The 23,105-nt window shown below is 43.3% G+C and overlaps 1 protein-coding gene across 2 annotated transcripts in view; it reads right to left on the bottom strand.

The window, feature by feature from the left end:
- Window positions 1-16,713, bottom strand: part of PURA (purine rich element binding protein A) — a 28,586-nt gene extending 11,873 nt beyond the window's left edge. For both annotated transcript variants that reach the window (XM_088675978.1, XM_088675979.1), the window contains exon 1: window positions 15,246-16,713. In XM_088675978.1, the coding sequence (XP_088532104.1) occupies window positions 15,621-16,583 (963 nt within the window). In that variant the 5' untranslated portion in view covers window positions 16,584-16,713 and the 3' untranslated portion in view covers window positions 15,246-15,620. The remainder of the gene's footprint in view (window positions 1-15,245) is intronic.
- Between the last annotated feature and the right edge of the window lie 6,392 nt (window positions 16,714-23,105).

The following is a 23,105-nucleotide window of genomic DNA, read 5'->3' as shown; positions in this document are numbered from 1 at the left end:
ATAAGAATAACAATCTTATTATTTATACCCCACCCATCTGGCTATTGTATGGGGCCACAATAAGTTGGAAGCAGTCCCTGAAAGAACAAGAATGTTTGAAAACCGTCTATTCATGACTAAAATGGATCACACAAACTACCACACATCATTGTAACATAAAGAGAAGCAGACAGAAGTATTACAAAGTCAAAAGCTTAAGTGCCATGCAGATAAGATACAAGACTTTACAACACACTTAGTAGCTGCCATGGACTGGCTGGGTGCAGAAGAGTGGTGGGAGGCATCAGTTGGGGAACCTCCAAGGGAACCAAGCCTAGGGAATTAGTGGTGGGGTGACAATGAGTGGACTCACAGGGAGAAGCAGCAGGCTGGAGGGAGGCATCAGCTGCAGAAGAGGCGACAGGCTTTAGTGAACAGGAAGAGGCTACGGCAGAGAGCAGTTTGCACTCTGAGGCTGAAGCAGAAGCCGGAGGGGAGGGTGGTCAAGAGGCAAAGTTGAGACAGGCTGCTGAAGAATCCAGGGAGTCCCCCCCCTCCTGCTGCAACCAGCTCCCCTCCTCCCTAGTTGCCTAGAACTCACCAAGAAATGAAATGGGCAGAGCAGAGGGTGGTTGAGCACAGAAACCACCTGAGACAGTGTGGGAAAGACCCAGAAGAGGAGGTGTCCTACTGAGCACTGGGAAGGCTCACCTTCCATCATCACAACTGCTTCATCTGGTCAGGGCAAGACTTCCTAGAAAGAGTTTCTGAGAATGCTAGGCCCCAGCTGTGCTTGTTTCCTCAAACAATGAGTTAACTTCACTGGTTATTGCTTTGTTGATGAGCTACAGCCCAGCAGTAGTTGGGAAGACATGGGTAATTGTCTTCCTTAGAGAAACACTACAGCAAACCTAATTTGCATGGAGGAAGGCATAGAAAACTACAGCACACTCATCTAAGTTAGGAGGGAGGGAGGGAGGGAGGGAGGGAGAGCAAACCATCTCCCAGATCCTGTCCAGCCACAATGAACTCTGCTGCTGCCTTCCAGTGTTTCACTGTTTGCATATGGACAGCTGCTTGCAGCACAGACACCAGAGCCTTATGTACTATTAACTGAATTCTGCACACTCTCTCTATTGACAGAAGAGCCAGCATCAGATCAGAGATTATATTTCTGAGATTCTACTCAAAATCTATATGAGGTCCTGAACTCAAAACTGACCCCTGGCTTCCCATCCTCTATAATGCATGTCTTTATCCCTATTCCAGAATTCAGGATGAAGTATCAATGGCTTGAGGGCATCCTGATCAAGTTTGCAATGTTGCGGCCTGCTCAGTTTTCCCTGTTCATAACTGTATTTGTAGTACTCTGGATTCTCCCTCAGTGCAGGGATTTGAGTACCACCTGATTTAGCTCTGTAATGCCACCTGGTAGTTTTATGACACTAATCTTGGTTAAAAAAGAAAACAACACCAAACATATACACTAGTAATCTCACAAATGCACCATGCTCATACTTTTTTGCATACTGACTTAAACAGTTGTTTCTTGTGCACAATGCCATGAGTAGTAAATTAGTCCCACTCAATAGTAGTGTTACCTTGGGTTAAGAACTTAATTCGTTCTGGAGGTCCGTCCTTAACCTGAAACTGTTCTTAACCTGAGGTACCACTTCAGCTAACAGAGACTGCCACGCCGCCGCCGCCCAATTTCTGTTCTCATCCTGAAGCAAAGTTCTTAACCCAAGGTACTATTTCTGGGTTAGCAGAGTCTGTAACCTGAAGCGTCTGTAACCTGAAGTGTCTGTAACCCAAGGTACCACTGTATGCTATTACAAAATTGATCAAAACAGCCTTGATATTTCCCTACTATAGAAACTGCACTGCCTACCATGTAACCAAGAATATCAACACAATTGATGGACATCCTGATTTTTCACCAGAAATTAGAATAAATGTAGTCTCATTTCCAAATTGATCCAACTGAAAGGTAGTTAGAGGAATCCATATGATGTCAACACTAATGAAAAGACCAGGAAGGTACTGGCAGCTTCTTCCCTCCTATATACACGGATGTCTAAAAAAGGCTTGCTCTGTTCCATATCCTTCGAAGGCCATGTCTACGGTGGAGTTTTATTTCCTTGGAAATAATAGCTTATCTTTGAACTACTTGTTAGCATCTTCATAGCATCTATAGTGGAATTTGCATGTATCTTATTGATTGCTTTAAAAAGTAATGCAAGCCACCATCCCAAACATTTTCTTTTCTTTTCAAGGAAGCCCACCAGCATATAAATGCTTCCTATTAAAGCACCATTTCCCTTCTCTGAGCATTTTTTCTTCTAGATTCTCCTCTCTTTTGCCAGTCTTGCAAAGTAATGAATACAGTGGTACCTCGGTTTGCGACCGCAATCCGTTCCGCAGAGGCGGTCGCTCCCCGAAGCGGTCGCTCCCCGAAGGCATGCTTCTGCACATCCGACGCCACGGAACCCGGATGTAAACACTTCCGGGTCCACAGCGGTCGCTCGCCGAAGCGGTCGCAAACAGAGGTAGGCGTAAACCGAGGTTTGACTGTATACTGTACTTGGAAAGGAAAAGTCTATCTTTTAAGTTCTGTTTCCATATATCTCCAGATTCAAGATGATGGACATTTACAGAAATATTGGTAGTATGGGCAACCCCCCATTTATGGGGGTTATGTTATGAGGCACCACGCATATATGTGAAATCGTGTATATTTGAAACACCATTGGCAAAGCCCAAAGACACCTCTAAACCTCTGGAAATCCTTGAAAACCCCTAAAAAACCCAGCAGCACTTACCAGATGTTAAATTCCGTCAAACTCCACCACAACTGCTCCCTCCAAATCTCCTTGCTCAAACTCCAACTCTACATAGGTCTCAACAGTTGGCGCAACGGTGCATGGGATTGATAGGCAAAGTTTTCGCACCTTTCTGACCCTTGTGGCTCTTTTAGGAGCATTTTTCATGTGGCATGATGCACATATGCACAGCCACATACATATTGAACGTGCATAAACAGGATGGGGGTGCCTGCATTCTTGCTGTTCATATAAACCCATGCACAATTGGACTTTTGAACTGGCGCAATAACTTCCTCCTCTTAAATACCTGGGGTCTAGTATTCAAAAATTTCACTGCTTCTTAGCACCATTACTAGGAAAAATAGGAAGTTATTCTCACAAAGCTCAGTGGGGCGGGGCTTGCTTCCAAAAAACATAGTTAGGATGAGACTATAAAAATTATATTATCAGTGAAACACACCTATGAATAATTGTTTCATCCAAAACCTGACATTTAAGAAATATATGTTTTGGAACCTTGTAATTCACCAAACCACAGGAGAGGAATGCGCTGCAATATTCTTGAAATTTTTGACATAATCTAAGATTCCAAAAGGAGGGAAATTTAAACCATGTTTTTAGGTGGACATAGAAATGGTCAGAAAAATATGTGATTCCTGAACCTCAAAACATTTAAAAAGCAAGCAAAAAACTGCTCTTACTCCACCATTCTTGACTAAATTTTTCTCAAAGAGGTAGCTGCTCCTTGATTTTGTACTGATATACAAATTTTCTCAATTCTTTAAAGAACAGTATTTTCAAACTTCGTATTGCTAAAGCTCATCAATCTAAGCACTATACAAAATCATCAGAAATTGTATAACAGCAAAAGCAAACCAATACTTTGCCCAGAGTCTTGTAGTCTACAGAAGTGATATGCTAAGTAACACACAGAAACTGAAATATCCAACTACCCTGCAAGTTACCATGCAATTCAATTTGAAGCTTGTATGACCAGAGATTGTAGGACTTTTGCAGTTAGTAAACTTGTAAAGATCGCCCCTGAAGCAGCAACTGACAAAAACAGAAAACTCATTTTAAGAAGAGTTGCATAAACCTATCACAACTAGGCTAAACTCACATATTAATACCTACTTACTACAACAATATTTAGGGTCTGTGTCCCTGCTTGCTCTGCTTGCCACCCACATGGCCATTCCGCCATGAACCTCCTAAAGCTTTCCCCTCCCACGCCATGCAGCTAAGTTCACTTTTGCCTTCCCAAGCCCATTTCTGAAAGCCCTTCTGTTCTGCGGTCCTACTATGCAGCTGTTTTCAGCTTCACCTCCTTTGGTGTAACTGCCCTTGCACACAAACCACCCCCATGCTCACCTCCTGCACCTTCCTCCTCTCACACATGGGAACTACGTAGTACCCTTTGCGCATTCTACCCAACTATGAAGCTACCAACCCCTCCTATTCCTCAGACCCTTTCATCTCCCTGCTTTCTTCTTCAACCCCATTCCATTTTTACTTGAGCTCCCTTTTTCCTTCCACCCTCCTTACTTTTCTCAACTCTCTCTTGCACACAAAGAACACCCATTTCCATCTATTGTGTCGCAGGTAGCTCAGTTCTGCTCCCAACATTGATCCTGCCCCCCCAAAATAAGTCCTGGCTATGCATGCCGCCACCTCTCCAATTGTGCTCTCCTGCTCCCTTTGCACATACACAACACGTTCGCCCTCCTACTTTCTTCAGTCCTCTCTTTTCTTACTTTCATGCCTCTTCCTCTCTCCTAATTCTGCAGCTTCCTTTGCCTGCACACCTCATGCTGATAAATGATCCTGTAAGATGGATGGAATCCTAAGAGCAAGGCTGTCAGTTAGCTTATTCAGTTAGAGCATGTTAAGTTCAGTTGATGGATGTTGTACATATAGACTCCCCACCCACACTTGTTCTACTTGTGCTCAACCACACATATGTGTGGGGCCAGGGAATGATTGTTGTTCTTGTTTAGTCGTTTAGTCGTGTCCGACTCTTCATGACCCCATGGACCATAGCACACCAAGCATTCCTGTCTTCCACTGCCTCCCGCAGTTTGGTCAAACTCATGTTGGTAGCTTCGAGAACACTGTCCAACCATCTCGTCCTCTGTCATCCCCTTCTCCTAGTGCCCTCAATCTTTCCCAACATCAGGGTCTTTTCCAGGGAGTCTTCTCTTCTCATGAGGTGGCCAAAGTATTGGAGCCTCAGCTTCACGATCTGTCCTTCCAGTGAGCACTCAGGGCTGATTTCCTTCAGAATGGATAGGTTTGATCTTCTTGCAGTCCATGGGACTCTCAAGAGTCTCCTCCAGCACCATAATTCAAAAGCATCCATTCTTTGGTGATCAGCCTTTTTTATGGTCCAGCTCTCACTTCCATACATCACTACTGGGAAAACCATAGCTTTAACTATGCGGACCTTTGTAGGCAAGGTGATGTCTCTGCTTTTTAAGATGCTGTCTAGGTTTGTCATTGCTTTTCTCCCAAGAAGCAGGCATCTTTTAATTTCGTGACTGCTGTCACCATCTGCAGTGATCAAGGAGCCCAAGGAAATGATTAAATAATTCAATTCAAAACCAGTAATGGCAGGAGAGAGCTGGAGAGTCCTCATGGCTTGCGAGGAGACCCTCCCCGGAGCCCAAAGAGAGCGTCAGTGAGGACGGAGGACACACTGAAGAGACTGTAGGTGCAGCAGGGCTTTCTCTAGGCTCCTCAGCATCCCCGCCTAACAGCTGGTGTGTGGGGGAGCGCAGCCTCCTTTGCTTTCCCACCATCCTCCAGCGTCCTGCCGGCCCCAGAGCTTCAATTCTAGTTGTCAATATTTTTGGATACAGTATTTTTGGTATGGATTGGGAGCGGCAGAGGGGGTGGGGTTTAGAGGGTGCTCCCCGCTTTACACAATTTCACTTATCTGTGCAGGAGCCTAGAACATAAGCCCTGTGTAAGCGAGGAGTCACCTGTATATGTGTTTGCTTGCTAATAAAATATCTTCTAAAGTACTACATAGACTCTGGTACTTCATACCGAAGACAGCACAGTGTACCAGGAGGTGAAATACAATGGTGAGAAGGTACCATGGAATATTTGAGGGCTCCACATCCTTTATCTCTCTCACATGAAAAATAAAAAAAATTCTTCAGTAGCACCTTAAAGACCAACTAAGTTTTTATTTTGGTATGAGCTTTCGTGTGCATGCACACTTTTTTTATTTTGCTTCGACTCAGACCAACACGGCTACCTACCTGTAACTCTCTCACATGAGGAAGTTAAGGACTGGAGAAGGGAGAATTTTAAAACAGCCGTTGTTTTATTTCTCCCTGTACTCAAAGCACAGGCAAAAGTTTGAATAAAGCAGGGGAGGAGGGGCACTGAGGGGTTGTTGCTGCTGTTTTAAATAAAAAGTTTAACAAGGAGAAACAATAGAGATGGGTACAACGCAGGCTAACATAACAGAGCCTTTCCAAACTCCCTTCTCACTGTACTCAGACCTTCTTTTAAACTGCCACTTTCAGCCTCCCCAGTATCACCCCTGGCATTGTTTACAATGGTTGTTTCCCCCCTCTCAGTTTCCCTCCAATGGTGCAGAGCCCTCAGATATTGCATTGCATGAAAGGTACTTCACACAAGCTTCTGCCATTGTTTCCTCCATCCCTGCTTTACTCATACTTTCCCCTTGTCAGTGTCTCTCCATTCTTACTCCCATGCCATGGCCACTGGTGTTGTGCAACATGCATCCCCTTTTTCTCCTCTCCCCTGACTTCCTGCAAATTCAGGACTGTAATGTGGTACTACAATCCTCCAATGAGGGCCATACAATGATGGCCTTACATTTTTATGTATATAGGAAGAAACATACCGGTAATTTGATTTGCATTCAGCACACTATTTTAGAATGGACAACGTTGCTCAATCTAAGGCAAATCCTTGAGTAAGTTCACCGGTATAAATATCCTCTGCATTCAGTATCTCTAGTGTCCAGCAAATACAATAAGCTCCAAGAATCTCAAGCCGCCTCTATGGGGAAATCAATGGTTGTTTGCCTGACTTACACAATGGAAGATTCCAAAGTGGGTTTTTGGGTGAAAATTGGGCAGAGTTATTGGTTTCTTAAGGAGCCTAGAACTATGAAAACAAAACTCAATTTGAACATCCTCATGACCTAAGCCTAAAAATATGAACGTCTGAAATTCAAAATAGCCAAATTACAACCCAATCTACAACACAGGTTGACTATTTTTCTTGAAACCACATTTGTTTCAAATCATTACAGTAGTTACAATAAGACTAAATCAGCTTTAGCTATATAGCAGTTATTGATAAAGGCCCACCATAGTCTAAGCAAGGCCATTGATCCATCTGAACTCTATATAGTTCAGTTAACAGGGATACACATAAAATTATACTTTCACTTGATGCTTCCTTCTGCTGTTTCCAAGTCTGACAAAAGAGAGATTTGCATACTGTATATGCTTTCAGCTACTTTATATCCTCCCCAAACAAGCTAATTATTCATATTCAAGTTAAATACGGTACCAACACACAAGCTCTCAGAAACAGATGCCATTAAGGATGTTTGTTACAAAAAACCCTTTGGGTTGTTAGAAAAATTGCAACTTTTCATCTACTTCAGGGGTGGCCAACTCCCAAGAGACTGCGATCTACTCACAGAGTTAAAAACTGGCAGTGATCTACCCCCTTTTGAGTTTTTTTCAGGGAGGAGGTAAAATATTGAGCTTTTTTAAGGGGAGCCACAGTTGTTTCAGCTTCATTGGGGGGAGCCAAAGATCTACCAGTGATCTACCGCAGATGTCCTGTGATCTACCGGTAGGTCATGATCTACCTGTTGGACATGCCTGATCTACTTAAACAAAATTATAAATGCCATTGTTATAAAGTTTACCTCTCAAAGGAGGTTGTTTTGTGGGAGGAACTTAATGGAAAAAAGTCTGCTGCTAGAGTGAACTTTAAACAGCAACTTCTAATGTGAAAAATAAATATATACTAACCTGTTAATAAAGCAACATTTCAACAGCAAAACTATTTATTTAAAGCATTTATATGCTGCTTTTCCAGCATTCAAAGTGATATATAAGCAAACTTTATCTTAAAAAGAAATTAAATAGAGCAGCTGATATTTTTTTAATTAGTCAGCAAAGAAACTCAGTCAGTTTTGCCAAATAAAACCTGAAACAAAGTTCTAACTTTTTCTAAAAATAAGGATAAACAGGGGTAGTCAACCTTTTTATACCTACCGCCCACTAATGCATCTTTCTGATGGTAACATTTCCTTACTGCCCACCAGTGCTTGATGGAAAGAGGATTCATCTTGTGCCATAGAACCCCCTACTGCCCACCTAGAATCCTGATACGCCCACTAGTGGGCAGTAGGAACCAGTTTGACAACCCCTAATCTAGATAGAAGATCTAAATAGGGGCAACTGTAGCAAAGAGCTTGACACTGCAAAGGGTAGAGACTGATTTTCCGAGCAGACAGTGTGATGGTCTCTCTATAGGCCAAGGAAGTCTGAAGATACTTGGGTTGGGGGATGAGAAGGCCTATGAAAAGCAAGCACCAGCACTTTCCTGTGGGTCTGGAAGCAACCTTAATCAGTACAATTGTCGCAGGACTAGTATAACATGTACCCATCTCCTAAATATTCACCAAGGGGTAAACAACAGCATTTTGCACAAGCTGCAGCTTCCAAGCCATTTTCAAGGGCAGCTCCCCATTCAATGTGTTTAAAATTAGCACCAAAGCTAACCACTACAGTTGCCATATGTGGAGAAATGAAAAGCCATTATGAGATATGGCGTCACTAGGGACTGACTCCCAGCGTCAACACTGTGGTACACTTTACCAAAATATTTGATCTTCTCTATCTTTCGATAACAGAAGATACACTGGGAAGGAGCAAACTGGGAAGGGTCACACATTTCTGTGGTCACTACTTAAGCCACACTTAAACTCCTTTAGACTTGTTTTCACAATGTAAAATAAAGGGTGAGATTCAACTAAGTTTAACTCAAGAGTAGACCCACTGAAATTCGTGGGCCTACCATAAACATGTTCATGAATTACAATGGGTCTACCCTGAGCAAAACATTGCTAAATACTACCCAAGGAACATAGTTACACTAAAAAGCCTCAATGTTTTGCAAAACTAACAGGGCAGTTTATTGAGTCAGAAACACACAAAAATGCATTTGTCTTCAAAAACTGAAATGAACAGATTCTGTTACCCGTATTCAGGTAATCTACACATGGTTTAGCACAGGCACCCCCAAACTTCGGCCCTCCAGATGTTTTGAACTACAATTCCCATCTTCCCTGACCACTGGTCCTGCTAGCTAGGGATCATGGGAGTTGTAGGCCAAAACATCTGGAGGGCCGCAGTTTGGGGGTGCCTGGTTTAGCACTACACTACTGAAAGATATGGTTCCCTAAAGGGCAAGAATCAGCCCACCTCCCCTTTACAGCAAATATTAGTTTGTCTTTGCAAAATGAGATAAAACTTTGTATTGTACAAGAACACATACTGAAGAGTACTAGAAACTTTATGAACAACACTGGATTCTTGGGGAGCCATTTAAAAAGAAAACTTCAAAGGGCTTGCAAGACACCCTCATACATCTTCAGTTGTTTTTTAAGGAATTATTCAGGGGGTCACCTTTATACTGCCTCTTCAACGCTTTAGAATAATGATCGGGTAGAGATGATAACATTAAAACAAGCTTTAAAATTTGCAGAAGGCTATTCTTTTCTAAGAGACCAAGGTTGCAGACACCTACAATGACTGATGAACTTTGTAAAAGCAAGAGGGTAGAATTTGTAATACTGTATACAAAGCTTGCAGTCCTTTCAATGAAGCTAATGGCAAAGATCAAGATCTAAACCACATAACTAGGTCTAAACACAGGAACACTCAACTTTATCAAACAGCAGCTCTCTGTGCTACATGGTGAACATCTTTAGAAACTGGCATGAGTTTCAGAGTAATTTGTGCCTTGGAATATGTCTCAGGGTCTGAAATTCACAGGGAAGAAAAGCCCAAGACCTGGGCAGACCTCTAAAGCAATAGCCCTCTGGATTCTCCAATCAAATTGTTTTAAGTTTGAAATCAAGGTATGCATGGGCCAAGCATATTTTTACACATTTTGTATATCAATCCCAGAATTTTTCACTTTCAGCCTTCATAATTTAAAGCCAGTTAAACAATGCCTGTTGCTAAGTAAGTCACAACTTGAAAATCAACACTTTGACAAGTGTTGCCTTTGATCAGGAATTTTTAAGCGGTGGTTAAATCTTGATTTAAAACGAATAAATAAATCTGTGTTTAACACTGCAATCCTATGTGTGCTTACTTGGAAACAAGACCCACTGTGTTCAGTGGGTCTTACTCCTAGGCAAGTGTGCACAGAATAACAGCCTAAAAAAAGCTTTGAAGAAAAAAAAAAGGTCAGCAGTAAAGTTCAATAAAAATTGGACTCCAATTCACTGTTACTTGCCGAATTCAGATAGGCCTCTATAGCATGGAGAAAAGGTTTGGAGAATCAGGAATGTGCCAGGGGCTCACCTGTTCCTCATTTTACCACATACTGATTCCTTTCTCTGTTTTCGGGTTTCTTCTAGCCAGAGTTTGCTAGTGCATCTAAATCAGGCTAAGGTTTATGATAACCTTCAAACAATGCTTTGAAGCAGGCATACAACCTGCACTATGAACATAATTATTAACTCTAGCTTTTTGAATAAGATTACATAGAATCTCTAACTAAAGGAAACCTGGAAATGGAGAAACTGGCATATAATAGGTTAGAAGCACACGGAACACATATTCCCAATGCTTCAAAAAACTGTTTGGATGTCTGGAATGGATGTCACAACAAGGTCACTGAATATTAACTTGGACATGAAAAGCATTTCAATATGTAAAGTTAATATTTATCATTTATTTCCTGTTCTGTCATTTCAGTGGCTGCAGTTTCTCAGGGCACATATAAAACCTTGGGCAATAAATGCATGCAATACATGCAATAAATGAAAGCAGTGAGTTCAAGCGAAACAGATCTATTGCTTTTATTATTATTATTACAAATGTACTGACCAGTTGGCTTCAAAAAGATCCACCTATTTAGGTATGCCAGTACAAAGTAAAAACTATTTTACAAATTAAAAAAAAACTGCCAAAATAGTATTTTAATGGAAAGCAATTATAAAATACTGTGACCCCATTGTGGGTATTCAGACCATTGTTGTATTATTTCCAACCTGTCAAAAGCCAGGGTGTATATTTTTCCATGCAGAATAGGTAGGATTTGTTAGTGCCCTTTTAACAAAATGCAGATAGCAAACTAACAGCCATAATAATATATACATTCAGTTGTGTGTGTGTGTGTGTGTGTGTGTGTTTGTGTGTGTGTGTGTGTATTATATACTTTTAGTCTCTCTCTGTGTGTGTGTGTGTATCGTATACTATTAGTGAATATATATTAGTGCATACAAATCCCGTTTGTTAGCCAACTACAGTAGACAACAGAATGCACAGCTTAAAAGGGACATGGCTGATCAAAAAAGTGGTTTCAGTGCTGTTTTAAAAGCCAAATATGTAATTGTTTTCAAAAGAAGTTATTGGCCTATGACAGGCACCTCTAACCTTTCTTTGCTGCTTGATATGGTAGTTCTTTGTACAGTAAACTATTACATTTTACAAAGTTCTGAGAGGGTGGTTCTGTTTTGTAGTACTTCTCAAAGAGACCTACTGAGAGCAAGCTGCGACTCCTGCAAGAATACTTTAAAAAGTGACACTGTCAAGTATTTTTCAGTTAAATGTTTACATTTTCACAAGTTTCCCACCACCAATATGCAAGACTTGCCTTTGAACTTGAAAATATTCTTACCTCAACCCTCAATCATTTGTTTAGTAAATGCTGGATTCCCTGCTCATTTCTTCTTGTAGTCAAATTCTATAATTTCTTCCCTAGTCAAATTACTTTACTTTTATTACTTTAGCTCCCCCTCTGGCTGAAAACTGCATTTTACAGCATAAAACAATAAAGAGGCATGAATCAACAGTGTCTAATTTTTAATGTGTTTATTTAATTTCTCAGACAGAGCAATTTAAAAAAAAACATGTGGACTCAAAGTAAGGACATTACTTGCCATGCTGTAATCACCTGAAAGGGAGGTCATGTTTTAAATGTTAAGTTACTTGACAGTGTCGCTTTAGCTTAGAAAGGAAAACAAAAACAGACTATGTTTGTATTGCAGTAGATTTCAAGTTTTCTTGCACTTCATATAAAGTAGCATTATGAGCTTGGATCTTCCCTACAAGACACTGAAAACATTAAGGAAAATAAGGCATGTTTCCCAAAGGTGGATTGCTTGGCACATTTGAGCATACTGTTTTTTGGAACACCAAATATGGTCAAATATACCTCTCTTTTTTTAACCCCCTGACCTTACGACAAGGTCTTTTCACTGTTGCTCATTGTAAACAGTGAGCTGCACAACCATGGTAAAGAACTGAGCACCTCAACTGGAAAAAGTGAAACCCAAAACATGGTCATTTATAGCCAACGTAACATACTATGACTATTAATCAAGTCAATGCACAATATCTACAGTGTGCATATAAATCACAACGTTCAGACTTAGGACACAGAATGCTGCTGAAACTGTGGTAATTAGCAGACCATACCAGGACAACTGCATAACCCACACATCAGCCTGACCTACTCAGATCAATGGTAAGATTCTCAAATGTGCGGGTCAAGTAGAGTTCCTTTTCATGCATTTTGATTCTCAGAAAAAGGAAAATGGCAAAATGCTGATTCTATTGATTCCAATGACTAAACCAATCTACACGTTGGCTGGAATCAGACAATAGGTTTTCAGAGAGTAAAAAGTGATTTGAAAGAGTCACTGCTTGTAATATGTATGTGCATTCCACTTTGGCCTCTTAATTAAAGAGGTGCTTGTTTTGTTCTATGAACCTGCAAAACTAACCCTTTATCAGAGACAATAGTGAGATAAAATGGAATATAGTTTCATATCATGAGACAAAACACTTTCAGCTCTTCTGAAGACAATTGTTTATGTCCAGCCAAAAACTGAATAAGGATTTTGCTCTTTAACAAAGTTTATATTAATTCAAAGAGAATAAAGACACTTTGCTGTACACCGACCTACACAAGTTATTGCTAAAAATAATAATAAAATCTGCCAATCTGCAGTATTGCAACTTTTAAAACTATAATGAATAGTAGAACCGAGACAACCAAATAGCAGAATCTAAGCAATTTAACACTTTCCTAACTACCTGTAGCATGGAGAATGCAATTCTTTCACCATTCAAATGCAGTATTAAACTGCTCAAACTCTCCAATTAAAACAAAGAAGGCTTACCAGTCAATGTTTACATGCAGTCAAAAACCATTTCAGGTATCACATTACGCACCATGGAAGCTTATTTTTGCTATATGGAAAAGTGCACCTTAGAAAGTAATGTAATAAATTCCAGTGATTCTCAAAACAAAAATTTCTAACCACTATAACATTATTGCACATTTGGTGCTCTATGGACACCAGTAGCAAAATTGTTAAACTGGAAATGGATGATACAACGGAAACAGATTTTATATTGACACTTAACAGTGCATCTCCAAAAAAGGGAATTATACTTTAATGAAAACAGAAAATACATTTCCTTTGAACAATCTCTTTGTCTTTCCTAGGCCCAACCTCTTACAATCAATGAGAAGCTTAGAAAGTCTCTTTCCTACTGGTAGCATCTTCAACATACAGCAGTTAAATCTAAATTGTTAAATTTGTCAGGGTGTTAAGAAAATTGATACACTCCAGATCTCAAGAATCACACAGATTCTTATATTGTTGACTGTTTCTACAGAATTCCAACTATTTTCCCTACTGTTTTAAGGCATCATTTATAACATACTTTTCACTTGCAATGATGATAGTCATGCAGCAGTTTAATGATAAAAAATATATTAATATTTTACTATACAGCAGCAAGAAGTTAGTCAATTAAAAGCACACAAACATTTTAAAAGAAAAACCTGTAAAAGTATATTACTACAAACAATTGCAATTTGGAGAACACTACTTGACAGATTAGTGTTCTGACAGACTGTTTTCATACCCTACAGTTCTGATATAATCACACAAAGTACTGTACATACTTTTAACTGGAGGGTGAGGGAACTTGCACAGTTGGGGGCGGGGCAGGGTATCTTTATCTTTACTACATGTATAAAGTATGTAGCCAGTAATAACTAGCACCACAGCTACATTAAAATTTCTTTTACAGCACACCAACTTGGCTTTCACTTTTAAAGGAAATTCAAAATCCATGGCTCAGTAGGATTACTCTATAATCATGTTGCATTGACTTCCATGACAGGCCTATATAAATTAGTTAGCACTAGCACAAAAGAGGAGTTTCAATTCAGACTTAAACAAGGGATAGTGCTAGTGGCCACACACAGAAAAAAACAAAAAACCTTCACCACCTGTTATTCAAAAACAGGTTTACTGGAAATTGCTGCACGTGAAGTACTTTAAGTACACATCATAAAAAAAATATATTATGAACAATACAAGTACATCTCATATACACAATAAGGACAATATACCTACTTAGTTGTAAACCAAATAGGTGCAGAAAAATATGGGAGAACTTCTCTTTCTCTCTCTCTCTCTTTCTCTTTTTAACTATTTGAATAACTTTGGTTCAAACCATAAAAATCACAAGTTAGCAAATTTCATTTAAATGCCTTTTTAATAATTTTTCTTCATGTTCACAGAAGTTTCACTGACCATTTTATATGTTTAAGGTCCAGATGCAATGCATATTGTATAAAAGAGAGCACTTATTGTTTACCTTGCATGAATTAAACCTACGTACCTTTTAACTCTACAGACTTCTGCATAACATTTAGACAAAGCTCAGACACACAGCATGCCTAGCCCTCATATATATATACACATCTCTAATCACAGGTATATAGGGTGTCAAATATACTATAATAACCTTCATGTAAGGTTTTGAAATTTGGTAACAAAATGAGAAGAAAAACTAAAAATATTATTTTACGTGTTCTAAAATATCTCTTTTTTGTGCTAAAGTCAAATGTTAGCTCAACATGAAAAGGACATTTTCTCTTTTTAATATAATTCAGCAATATTTTAATCTTGACCATTTTTGCAAACACTTTTTTTAATAATAATAATAATAGCTTAAACGTGTACAAAAGTTCTTGGTTAATTAGGGAAATAAACACTCAGTTCTTTATATTTTTAATCAAGTAGGAAACACAGTTCATCATATATAATGTTATTACTTTTTTGTAATTTTTTTGTTTTTTTGTTTTGTTTTTTGTTTTTTTTTAGCAGCTGCTTACTGTTTTATACGATGGGCAAGAGTGGAAGGAACAATCCAGCGATGGGGTGGAGAGAAAGAAGTTGCTTGCTCGGCTGTCAGTTTTGGTGGTGGGTGGGTGGTCGGTGGTGCTCCCCTTGGAGTTAGAACAACAGGTATATTTAACTGCATGTATTATTTTCAGTGTGTGGATGTCGGTTTTCTCTCTCTCGCTCGCTTACAGTATAACGTATCTCTCTCTCTTGTGTGGCGATGTTGTTGTTTGTTGTCGTCGTCATTATTATTATTACGAGTGTCTCTGTGCAGCAGGGCAGGGAGGAGGCAGCCAAGTGGGGAGGAGGAGGAGGAAGGCAGTGGGGAGGAGGAGGAGAAGAAAGGAGGCAAGGAGGGATGGAGATCAATCCTCCTCCGGCTCCTCGGCCTGCAGCAAGGCTCCCGGCGGGCCGGCGGCGGCGGCGGCGGCGACGCTGCTGCTGCTGCTGCCCCCCTCGGCCTCGGGCGGCTGCTCTGCTCCCCCGGAGGAGGGCGAGGAGGCCGCGGCGGCGGCTGCCGCCCGCTTGTCCCTCTGCTTCTCCTGGATCTTCTTCATCTCGTCCGAGTACTTGCAGAAGGTGTGCCCGAACTTGGCCCACACCTTGTAGGGGACGGTGATGGAGTTGCGGTAGGTAGGCTTGACCTCGCTCACCCGCATGAAGACGCCGTACTTGTTGGAGCCCACGTCGAAGAAGAAGCGCTTGTTGTCCACCGTCAAGGAGGTGCCCTCGGGCAGCTCGGCCGGCTCCTCCTCCACGCCGTAGTCGTCGATGAGCTTGGCTAGGGCGTCGCGGAACTCGATGAGCCCCTGCGCCGGCAGCGCGATGGTCTGCCCCTGCGTGGAGCCCAGGCCCGGCCCGCGGTTGACCGTCTGCCGGATGCGCAGGAACCGCCCGCGCTGGTTCTCCTTCAGATCCATGTAGTACTTGCGGTTCTCGCGCACCAGGAACTCGCTCTTGAGGGCCCTCCGCGGCTCGTCCGCGGCCTGCGCCAGCTCCGGCGGCTGGCTGGGGCCCAGCTGCGCGTAGTGCTCGATGAAGTCGCCCAGGTAGTCGCGGAACTCCACGGCCACCGACATGGAGAGCGTCAGGCGGCTCTTGCTGCCCCCGGCGCCCACCTCCGCGATCTTCAGGAAGCGGCCCTTCGCGTTCTGCTTCACGTCCAGGTAGAAGCGCTTGTTCTGGATGTCCACCCGCTTGGAGGCCAGCTCCTGCGTCTCGTGCTGAAGGCCCACACCGCCGCCGGGCCCGCTGCCGCCACCACCGCCGCCCGGGCCCGGAGCCCCGCCGCCGCCACCCTGTTCGCTGCCGCTGTCTCTGTCCGCCATGATGCTGCCGGGCCTCCCGAAGCCCGCCTGCGCCCCCCGGCCGCCGCCGCCTCCTCCGCCGCCGCCGCCGCCTCCTCCGCCTCCCGCCGCCGCTACTGCTCCTGCTGCTGCCGCCGCCGCCGCCGCCGATCCAACCCCCTCCGCAGCCGCCACCAGCAGCAGCAGCAGCAGCCAGCCGCTCTCGCGAGATCTGTGGAGGAGACAGAAAGAGAGAGAGCGGCTAACATGGCAGAGAGAGAGAGAGGCGCGCGACTGTGTACAGTAGCCGGGAAGGAAGGGAGGGGGGGAGGGAGAGAGAGAGATGCGGCCGGGGTGAGGGAGGGAGGGAGCCAAGGAGAAGCCCCAGGATGTGAGGCGGCAGCCGCCGGCAGCGCCCCGCCGCCCGGCCTGGGCGAGGGCACAGAGGAACGGGCTTTACTGGCGCTCAGGCCCCACCCACCTGCCCCTCTGCCCGGCGCCCTCGCGCCCGATGCTGCTGCTGCTGCGGCGGCGGCTTCCCTCAGAGGAACCCGCGCTGATCCTCACGCCGCCGCCCGTCAGAGGGAGGGAGGGAGAGGCTGCCCCCTCCCCGCGGCAGGGATAGGCAGACAGACAGACAGACAGAGCGACAGAGCGGCTGGCGAGCTCCTTCCCTCCTTTTCACTTGTCACTCTCCTCCTCTCGCGCGCACACGCACCGACCGGCGAGCCCCCCCCCTCTCCCCCCATTAAAAAAGGCTGAGAGGAGAAAGGGAGACGGGGGAGGGCGACACAGACACGCGCCGAAATAGCCCCGAACTGACCGGCGTCCGTGGGGCTCCCCCAGTTTCCCCTCAGGCGGCGTCTTTCACGCGCTGCTTCTTCTCCAGATTTCTCCTCACCGCAAAGGAGGAGGCAGGGAGGAGGATCCCGCTCTTTCTCTCCGCGCACCTCAGGCGCGGCGGGACGGGGACGAAGGGCTCTCGAGGGCCTCACTCTGCGACAGTAGTAGCAATAATAGTAATAAAAAGTACCCGGAAGGAGGAGGGAAAAACGGGGGGGGGGAGATCCTTCATTAGAATTTCTGGGCCCGGGTTGGAGGATGCCGACGTGCCTCATCCGTGTCCGTCCGGCGAAGAGGAAGGAGGAGTCTCTTCCATCTTTCCGCAATAAATATGCTATAGAGTCAATGCAACGCAACTTTTTTTGGCACAAGGCTGCCGCGGCAGCGGGCCGTTTCGGGATTTCGCTGTGCGTGAGGAAGGGCGGCGGGAATTCCCGCCTGCCTCGAAGGTCCTGTCTGGACAGCGGCAGCTGACCCCTTCAGGCTACGCGCCCCCCCCGCCGCCGCCCCCCTCAGCAGGGCAGGGCGACTCCGGCGCCCTTTTGCGCGCCTTGCTGAGGGGGAGGAAGGCCGTGCAGGGAGGAGGAAGAGGCATAGCTGTCAACTTTAGGATTTGAAAATAAGGGATCAGCAGCAGCCTCACCTGTCCCGGGGACAGTCTATATGGTATATCTAACAATCCAGGGCAGCAGCAGGAAACGGCGCTGGAATAAGGGAATTTCCAGCAAAAAAAGGGAAGGCTGACAGCTATGGCTTGGAATAAGGGAGTTTGACAGCTATGGCTTGGAATAAGGGAGTTTGACAGCTATGGCTTGGAATAAGGGAGTTTGACAGCTATGGCTTGGAATAAGGGAGTTTCCCGAAAAGGGAGGGTTGACAGCTATGTGAAGAGGAGGAGGAGGTCAGCTCTGGATCCCACGCAAGAGCCGGAGGATGCGCAGCTAGGGCTCTCCTAGAAGTTAGAGGACGCCACCAGACCTCCTGACATCCATCCCGTGAGAAGGGAACTGTTCTGTTGCCAGTGCAGCTGCCCATGAATTTCCTCCTCCTGCGAGATGGGAAGAAGGAGATTCATGACTTGGCAAACTTTTGTTATGTTGCTCCTGCCCAGCCCATGTTGGCAGGACTAGTCCGCGACCACTTCGCTTGCTTGCACTGGGGCGAGTGCAGCCTCTGGGCAGGATAGCATAGGAGTCAGAAGAGCATTATAAACGTACACATGTATACATTATTCCAGTAAATTCAGTGGGATTGTGTGTTGCAAGTGCGTCCTTTTAACGTGCGTCGTGATGAACGTGGCTTGAGATCCACCTCGAGCAGCTCGCTTTTCCCTTTCACAGCAGGGCTGGTTATGTGGGCATCTATCGCCGCGCCGTAATTCTGCATAACCGGTGGAAAACAGGCCTGCCTGCGACGGAACAGGGGAACAAGAGTCTCCATTTGGAATAGAAGCGGACAGAATCACCAGGGCTGCTCTCTCTGCCTTTCCAGGCCTTGCTTCCTAAGGCTTTAATAATAGGCCTTCCCTGCAGACCCGAGGAGCTGTGGATCTTGGGGTGCTGCAAACTGCAGGCTTGGAAAGGGAGTGACCAGCCACCGCCATCGCGGAGGACTCCAGATACCCGGGAGGGGCATTTTACGCACCGGCTGCATTGACGGAGCGTGGAGGGAATGAGCTGCCCATTATGGGAGCCCTTCTCCCACATACTGCCCCTAGGTAGGCCGCTTGGCTGCGCGAAGTTCGTTCCCTCGCACTGGGTTCCCTGGTCAAGAGCCGACGTGGCTCCCCAGGGCTTTCCCGGCGGAGAAAGCCCCTTTCCTTGCAAGCCGCGGCTCGGGCGGCCCGAACGCTTCCTTCCTTCCTTAGCAGAGGGACCAGGTGAGCGAAGGGGTGGCTCTCCTTCGCCTTTCGTTTGCCGCTCGCCGTCGGCTGCTCCTGCAAGCAGGACTTGGGGCGCGAGAGGCGGAGCTTTGCAGCAGCCCAGCGCGGAAGCTGCTTTCTGGCCGGCTCGGGAGCTGTCCCGCCGAAGCGACTCGCGGAGAAGCGGGGCTCAAAGCGGCGGCGGGGGGACCTCAGCCTCCATTGCGAGCTGGTTGCGCCTCCCTGCTAGCCGCGCGGCTCCCGCTTTCCTCGGCCACGAGTCAAAGCATCCCCCAAAGTGCAGCGCCGTCACCTCTTCCTCGGCTCGGTTCCCGACCCCAAGCAAAGAAGAATCTAGAACAGGCATGTCCAACAGGTAGATCGTGATCTACCGGTAGATAACTGGATGTCTGTGGTCGATTACCGGTAGATCAGTGTGGCTCCCGCCCAAAGAAGCTAAAAAACTTTTGGCTCCCCTAAAAAAGCTCAACATCTTTGCCCTGCACCCCTAAAATGACCCGAGCCACCAAAAACAGGGCTTTCCTTCCTAAAAAAATGTTCAATGTTGCTTTCCTCTTCCCTAAAGAAGTTCAACAACATTTACATGAACCCCCCCCCCAACATGGGTATTCCTCCTTCCAAAAAAAAGCGCAACAACTTTGACCTGAACCCCCCCCAAAAGGGGGTAGATCACTCCCAGTTTTTAACTGTGAGTAGATCGCAGTCTCTTGGAAGTTGGCCACCCCTGATCTAGAACGAAGCGTTGTTTTCACTCGGGCAGAAACGCTGAGGAGGGGGTGGGAGAGAGGCAGCCTTGGACTCAACCCCGTTTTGCTCAACCCAAATGGGAAGAACTCCAAGCGGCGAAGAGCGCATCTGCTCGAACCTGTAACCTTCCCTTGGTCAGCATGCGAGTCCTCTGCCCTTTCACTTGGCATACGCGCAACGCGCAAGTGTAGCTTTTTATTCAGCCAGCATTTTTTTTAACCCGACGGTTTATTAGACGGCCAGTTTGAGATGAGACGCAGTTCTCATGCCGCTGCCACCTGCTTGAAAAGCATGGACTAAAAACAGAAAAACCTTATTGATAGAAGAAGATATGCCTGCGTGTTGTGGGAGGGAAATTACTGGAAGGAAATGTAGTCCAGGTTTGGAATCCGAAAGTCCCCCTTCATTGTAAGAGCAAAACATTAAAGAAGATTTTATGGCCAAAACAACAGCAATTCATTGTTGAATTTTAAACAAAGTAGGTGAGCCAAAATGAAATAATTAGGGTTTGTGTTTCACATCAAATATGTGACAACATTCTAGAGCTATTTTAGTAAGTGTGTGCATTCCTTTGTAGAAGATTTTAAATCTGGTTAGTTCATACAGCTAACATTCCATTTTAATTTCTAAGTAATATTTTCTACCCATACAGTTCTATTTTAACAGCTTTGATTCTAACTTCTTTATTTTTCATAAAATAAATCCCAGGCTCTTAGAAATACAGTTGACAACTAAAAATAAAGTGAATGTAAAAATTGTTGTCTACTCTTGGGGTGGGGGGGACATCATAGATTTCCAGATAAAACTGTGTGTGTTTATTAAACTCATTAAAAATAATCCTTATATGTGTATAAATCATGTCCAATTAGAAGCAGTTTATCTTTTGATTTTTGCAAAGTTAGCAAAACAATGAATTCAATGAGACTTCTGAGTAAGAATGACATAGTTAATTTATTAATCTAATCACAAAATTTAATGCTACACAACTACCGTAGATCTTTAAAAAGTAGGATGTAAAAACTAAAGCACATACAAGCAGGGATTCAGATGTATTTATCAAATAAGGTATATACATTTTTTTTTAAAAAAACCTTTTAGTTGCCTCATTTAAAGTATCATAATTATGGCATGCAAGATGGCATTTAGTGTGATTTCAAAAGTAATGAAGAAAAATAAAATTCTTTAAAACTTCCACAAGACTATGACTGCATATGACTCAACAAGAAAACAAAGTAAAGATTTGCTCACTTTTAAGTAAACAGGGGAAATGACCAGCATAAAACTCTGCATGGAATAAAACAACAAATGTTAAGCAACATTTTCATTTTTTAAAAGAGCTCACAGTTACTTTTGAAGCTTCAATAAAAATTAGATTTCTTAAAGGAACTTTCCCTAAGATCCAATCAATCAGTGTGCAAATGAAGAAATACAAGGAGAATAAAGGGGCTCAAAACACACTGACATCCAAAGGCTTAGGAAGCTGAAGAAACAGCCAATTAAAACCTTTTCATCACTAATAATAAAAAGTTAACTTTGTACACTGTCAGCTTTGTTGAAACAAAATACTTGAGAAAAACAGGAAATAAAAGGGTGCAAATAATTTAAGAATTATTGGCTTTGAAAGGTTGATTATAGTAAAGTTTTAGTTTGAGGAACATCTATGTCATTTATATACTAGAATGTAAGAATATGAAATTTTAAAGAAAAAAGTGTATTTATATTACAGTATCTGTAAAAATGATTTAAAATTGATCTTTCACAACATGTGAAATAGTTATTTAGTAAGAGTTTGAACACCTTAGGCTACAATTTCTCAAGTGTGTAAAATGATTTGAGTCCCCTGAGTTGGGACGACTGAATTTTGAATCCCTCAGTTTCACTAAAGTGCAAGATCACCAGCTTATCTAAGATGTCTGACATCCTTACAGATCTTATAGATTTTTAAAGAAACAAATTAAGCCACAAAAAACCTTAAATTTAAAACATAAAGACCCACAAATAAACCAGAGTAATGGAAAAAGTTTTCTAATCATTATTATAACAATAGCTGCAGGTACTGTAATTATATCTTATCTTACTATTTACTAATTATGGGCCACTATTCTTGCAACAAACTAAGAGACTACAAAAATATTTATATCAAGCAGAGGAAATAAAGGTTGGTTTTCTGCAACTATGTTTAAAGTTGATCCATGTAGTGTGACCCTAAGCAAATTTGCTGAAATTTCAGTGCATTAATTGGGACTGATATGAATATGCTTGCTTAGAATCACAGTGCTAGCAAAAGTGTATTTTTGCCCATCACTATTGCTTTTATCACACCCAGTCTGAAAAAGTTCATTTGCTATTAATATAATCTTATAGATTTATTAATGAATGCACTACAGAAAACAGTTGCAGATCTGCTAAGGGAAAAAACCCTAGTGCACTTCAGTACTGTACTTTATTTTGATAACTTGTGTTTTAGTTCAGTAATGGTCAAGTTTGAATGTTTACAGCTTCAACCTATAGTATATTTAAACAATTGTCAGCTAGCACAACTTTTCACAAAATAAATGAAAATATTAAATAGCAGGTGAAATCACACTGATGCGTTGAAGTAAAGAATTTTCCATCCCCAGTACCTATGAAACTCTCCCCTTTCCCAACATTTAAGGCAACAGCTTTTATCCCTTTGCAAACCACTAGAAAATTGCTGGGGGGTGGGGGGTGTTTGGCTTAATAATTTGTGTGTTTTTTTTAATTTGTTGTTCTACAAAACACATTTTAATGAGCATAGTCTTTCCTATGTAATGCAACCATGGCCATAACCACACAACCCTAGCCCTCTGATCCCAGCTATCAGAGAGGAAGAAATGAATGAACTGTCAAGGCTAAGTACATATATTCTGGACTGTTCTGTAACCTTTCTGAGGACCTGGAGCTCACCAGCCATCAGTGGTCCACAGACATCACCCTGAAAATCTCTTAAGTAAGCTCTTGACTTTCTTTTTACCTTAAACCTTAAAGAATCATATACAGTACAGTATGTTTAATTCAGAAATGGTTTAGAAAGCCCATGTGTCCCACAGCTGGAAAATTTATTACATAAG

The sequence above is a fragment of the Zootoca vivipara genome, chromosome 8, assembly GCF_965207765.1.
Source record: "Zootoca vivipara chromosome 8, rZooViv2.hap1.1, whole genome shotgun sequence".
In the NCBI taxonomy this organism is placed as follows: Eukaryota; Metazoa; Chordata; class Lepidosauria; order Squamata; family Lacertidae; genus Zootoca; species Zootoca vivipara.
The sequence above is the reverse complement of the archived record's forward strand: the minus strand, read 5'-3'. Positions and strand labels throughout refer to the sequence as shown.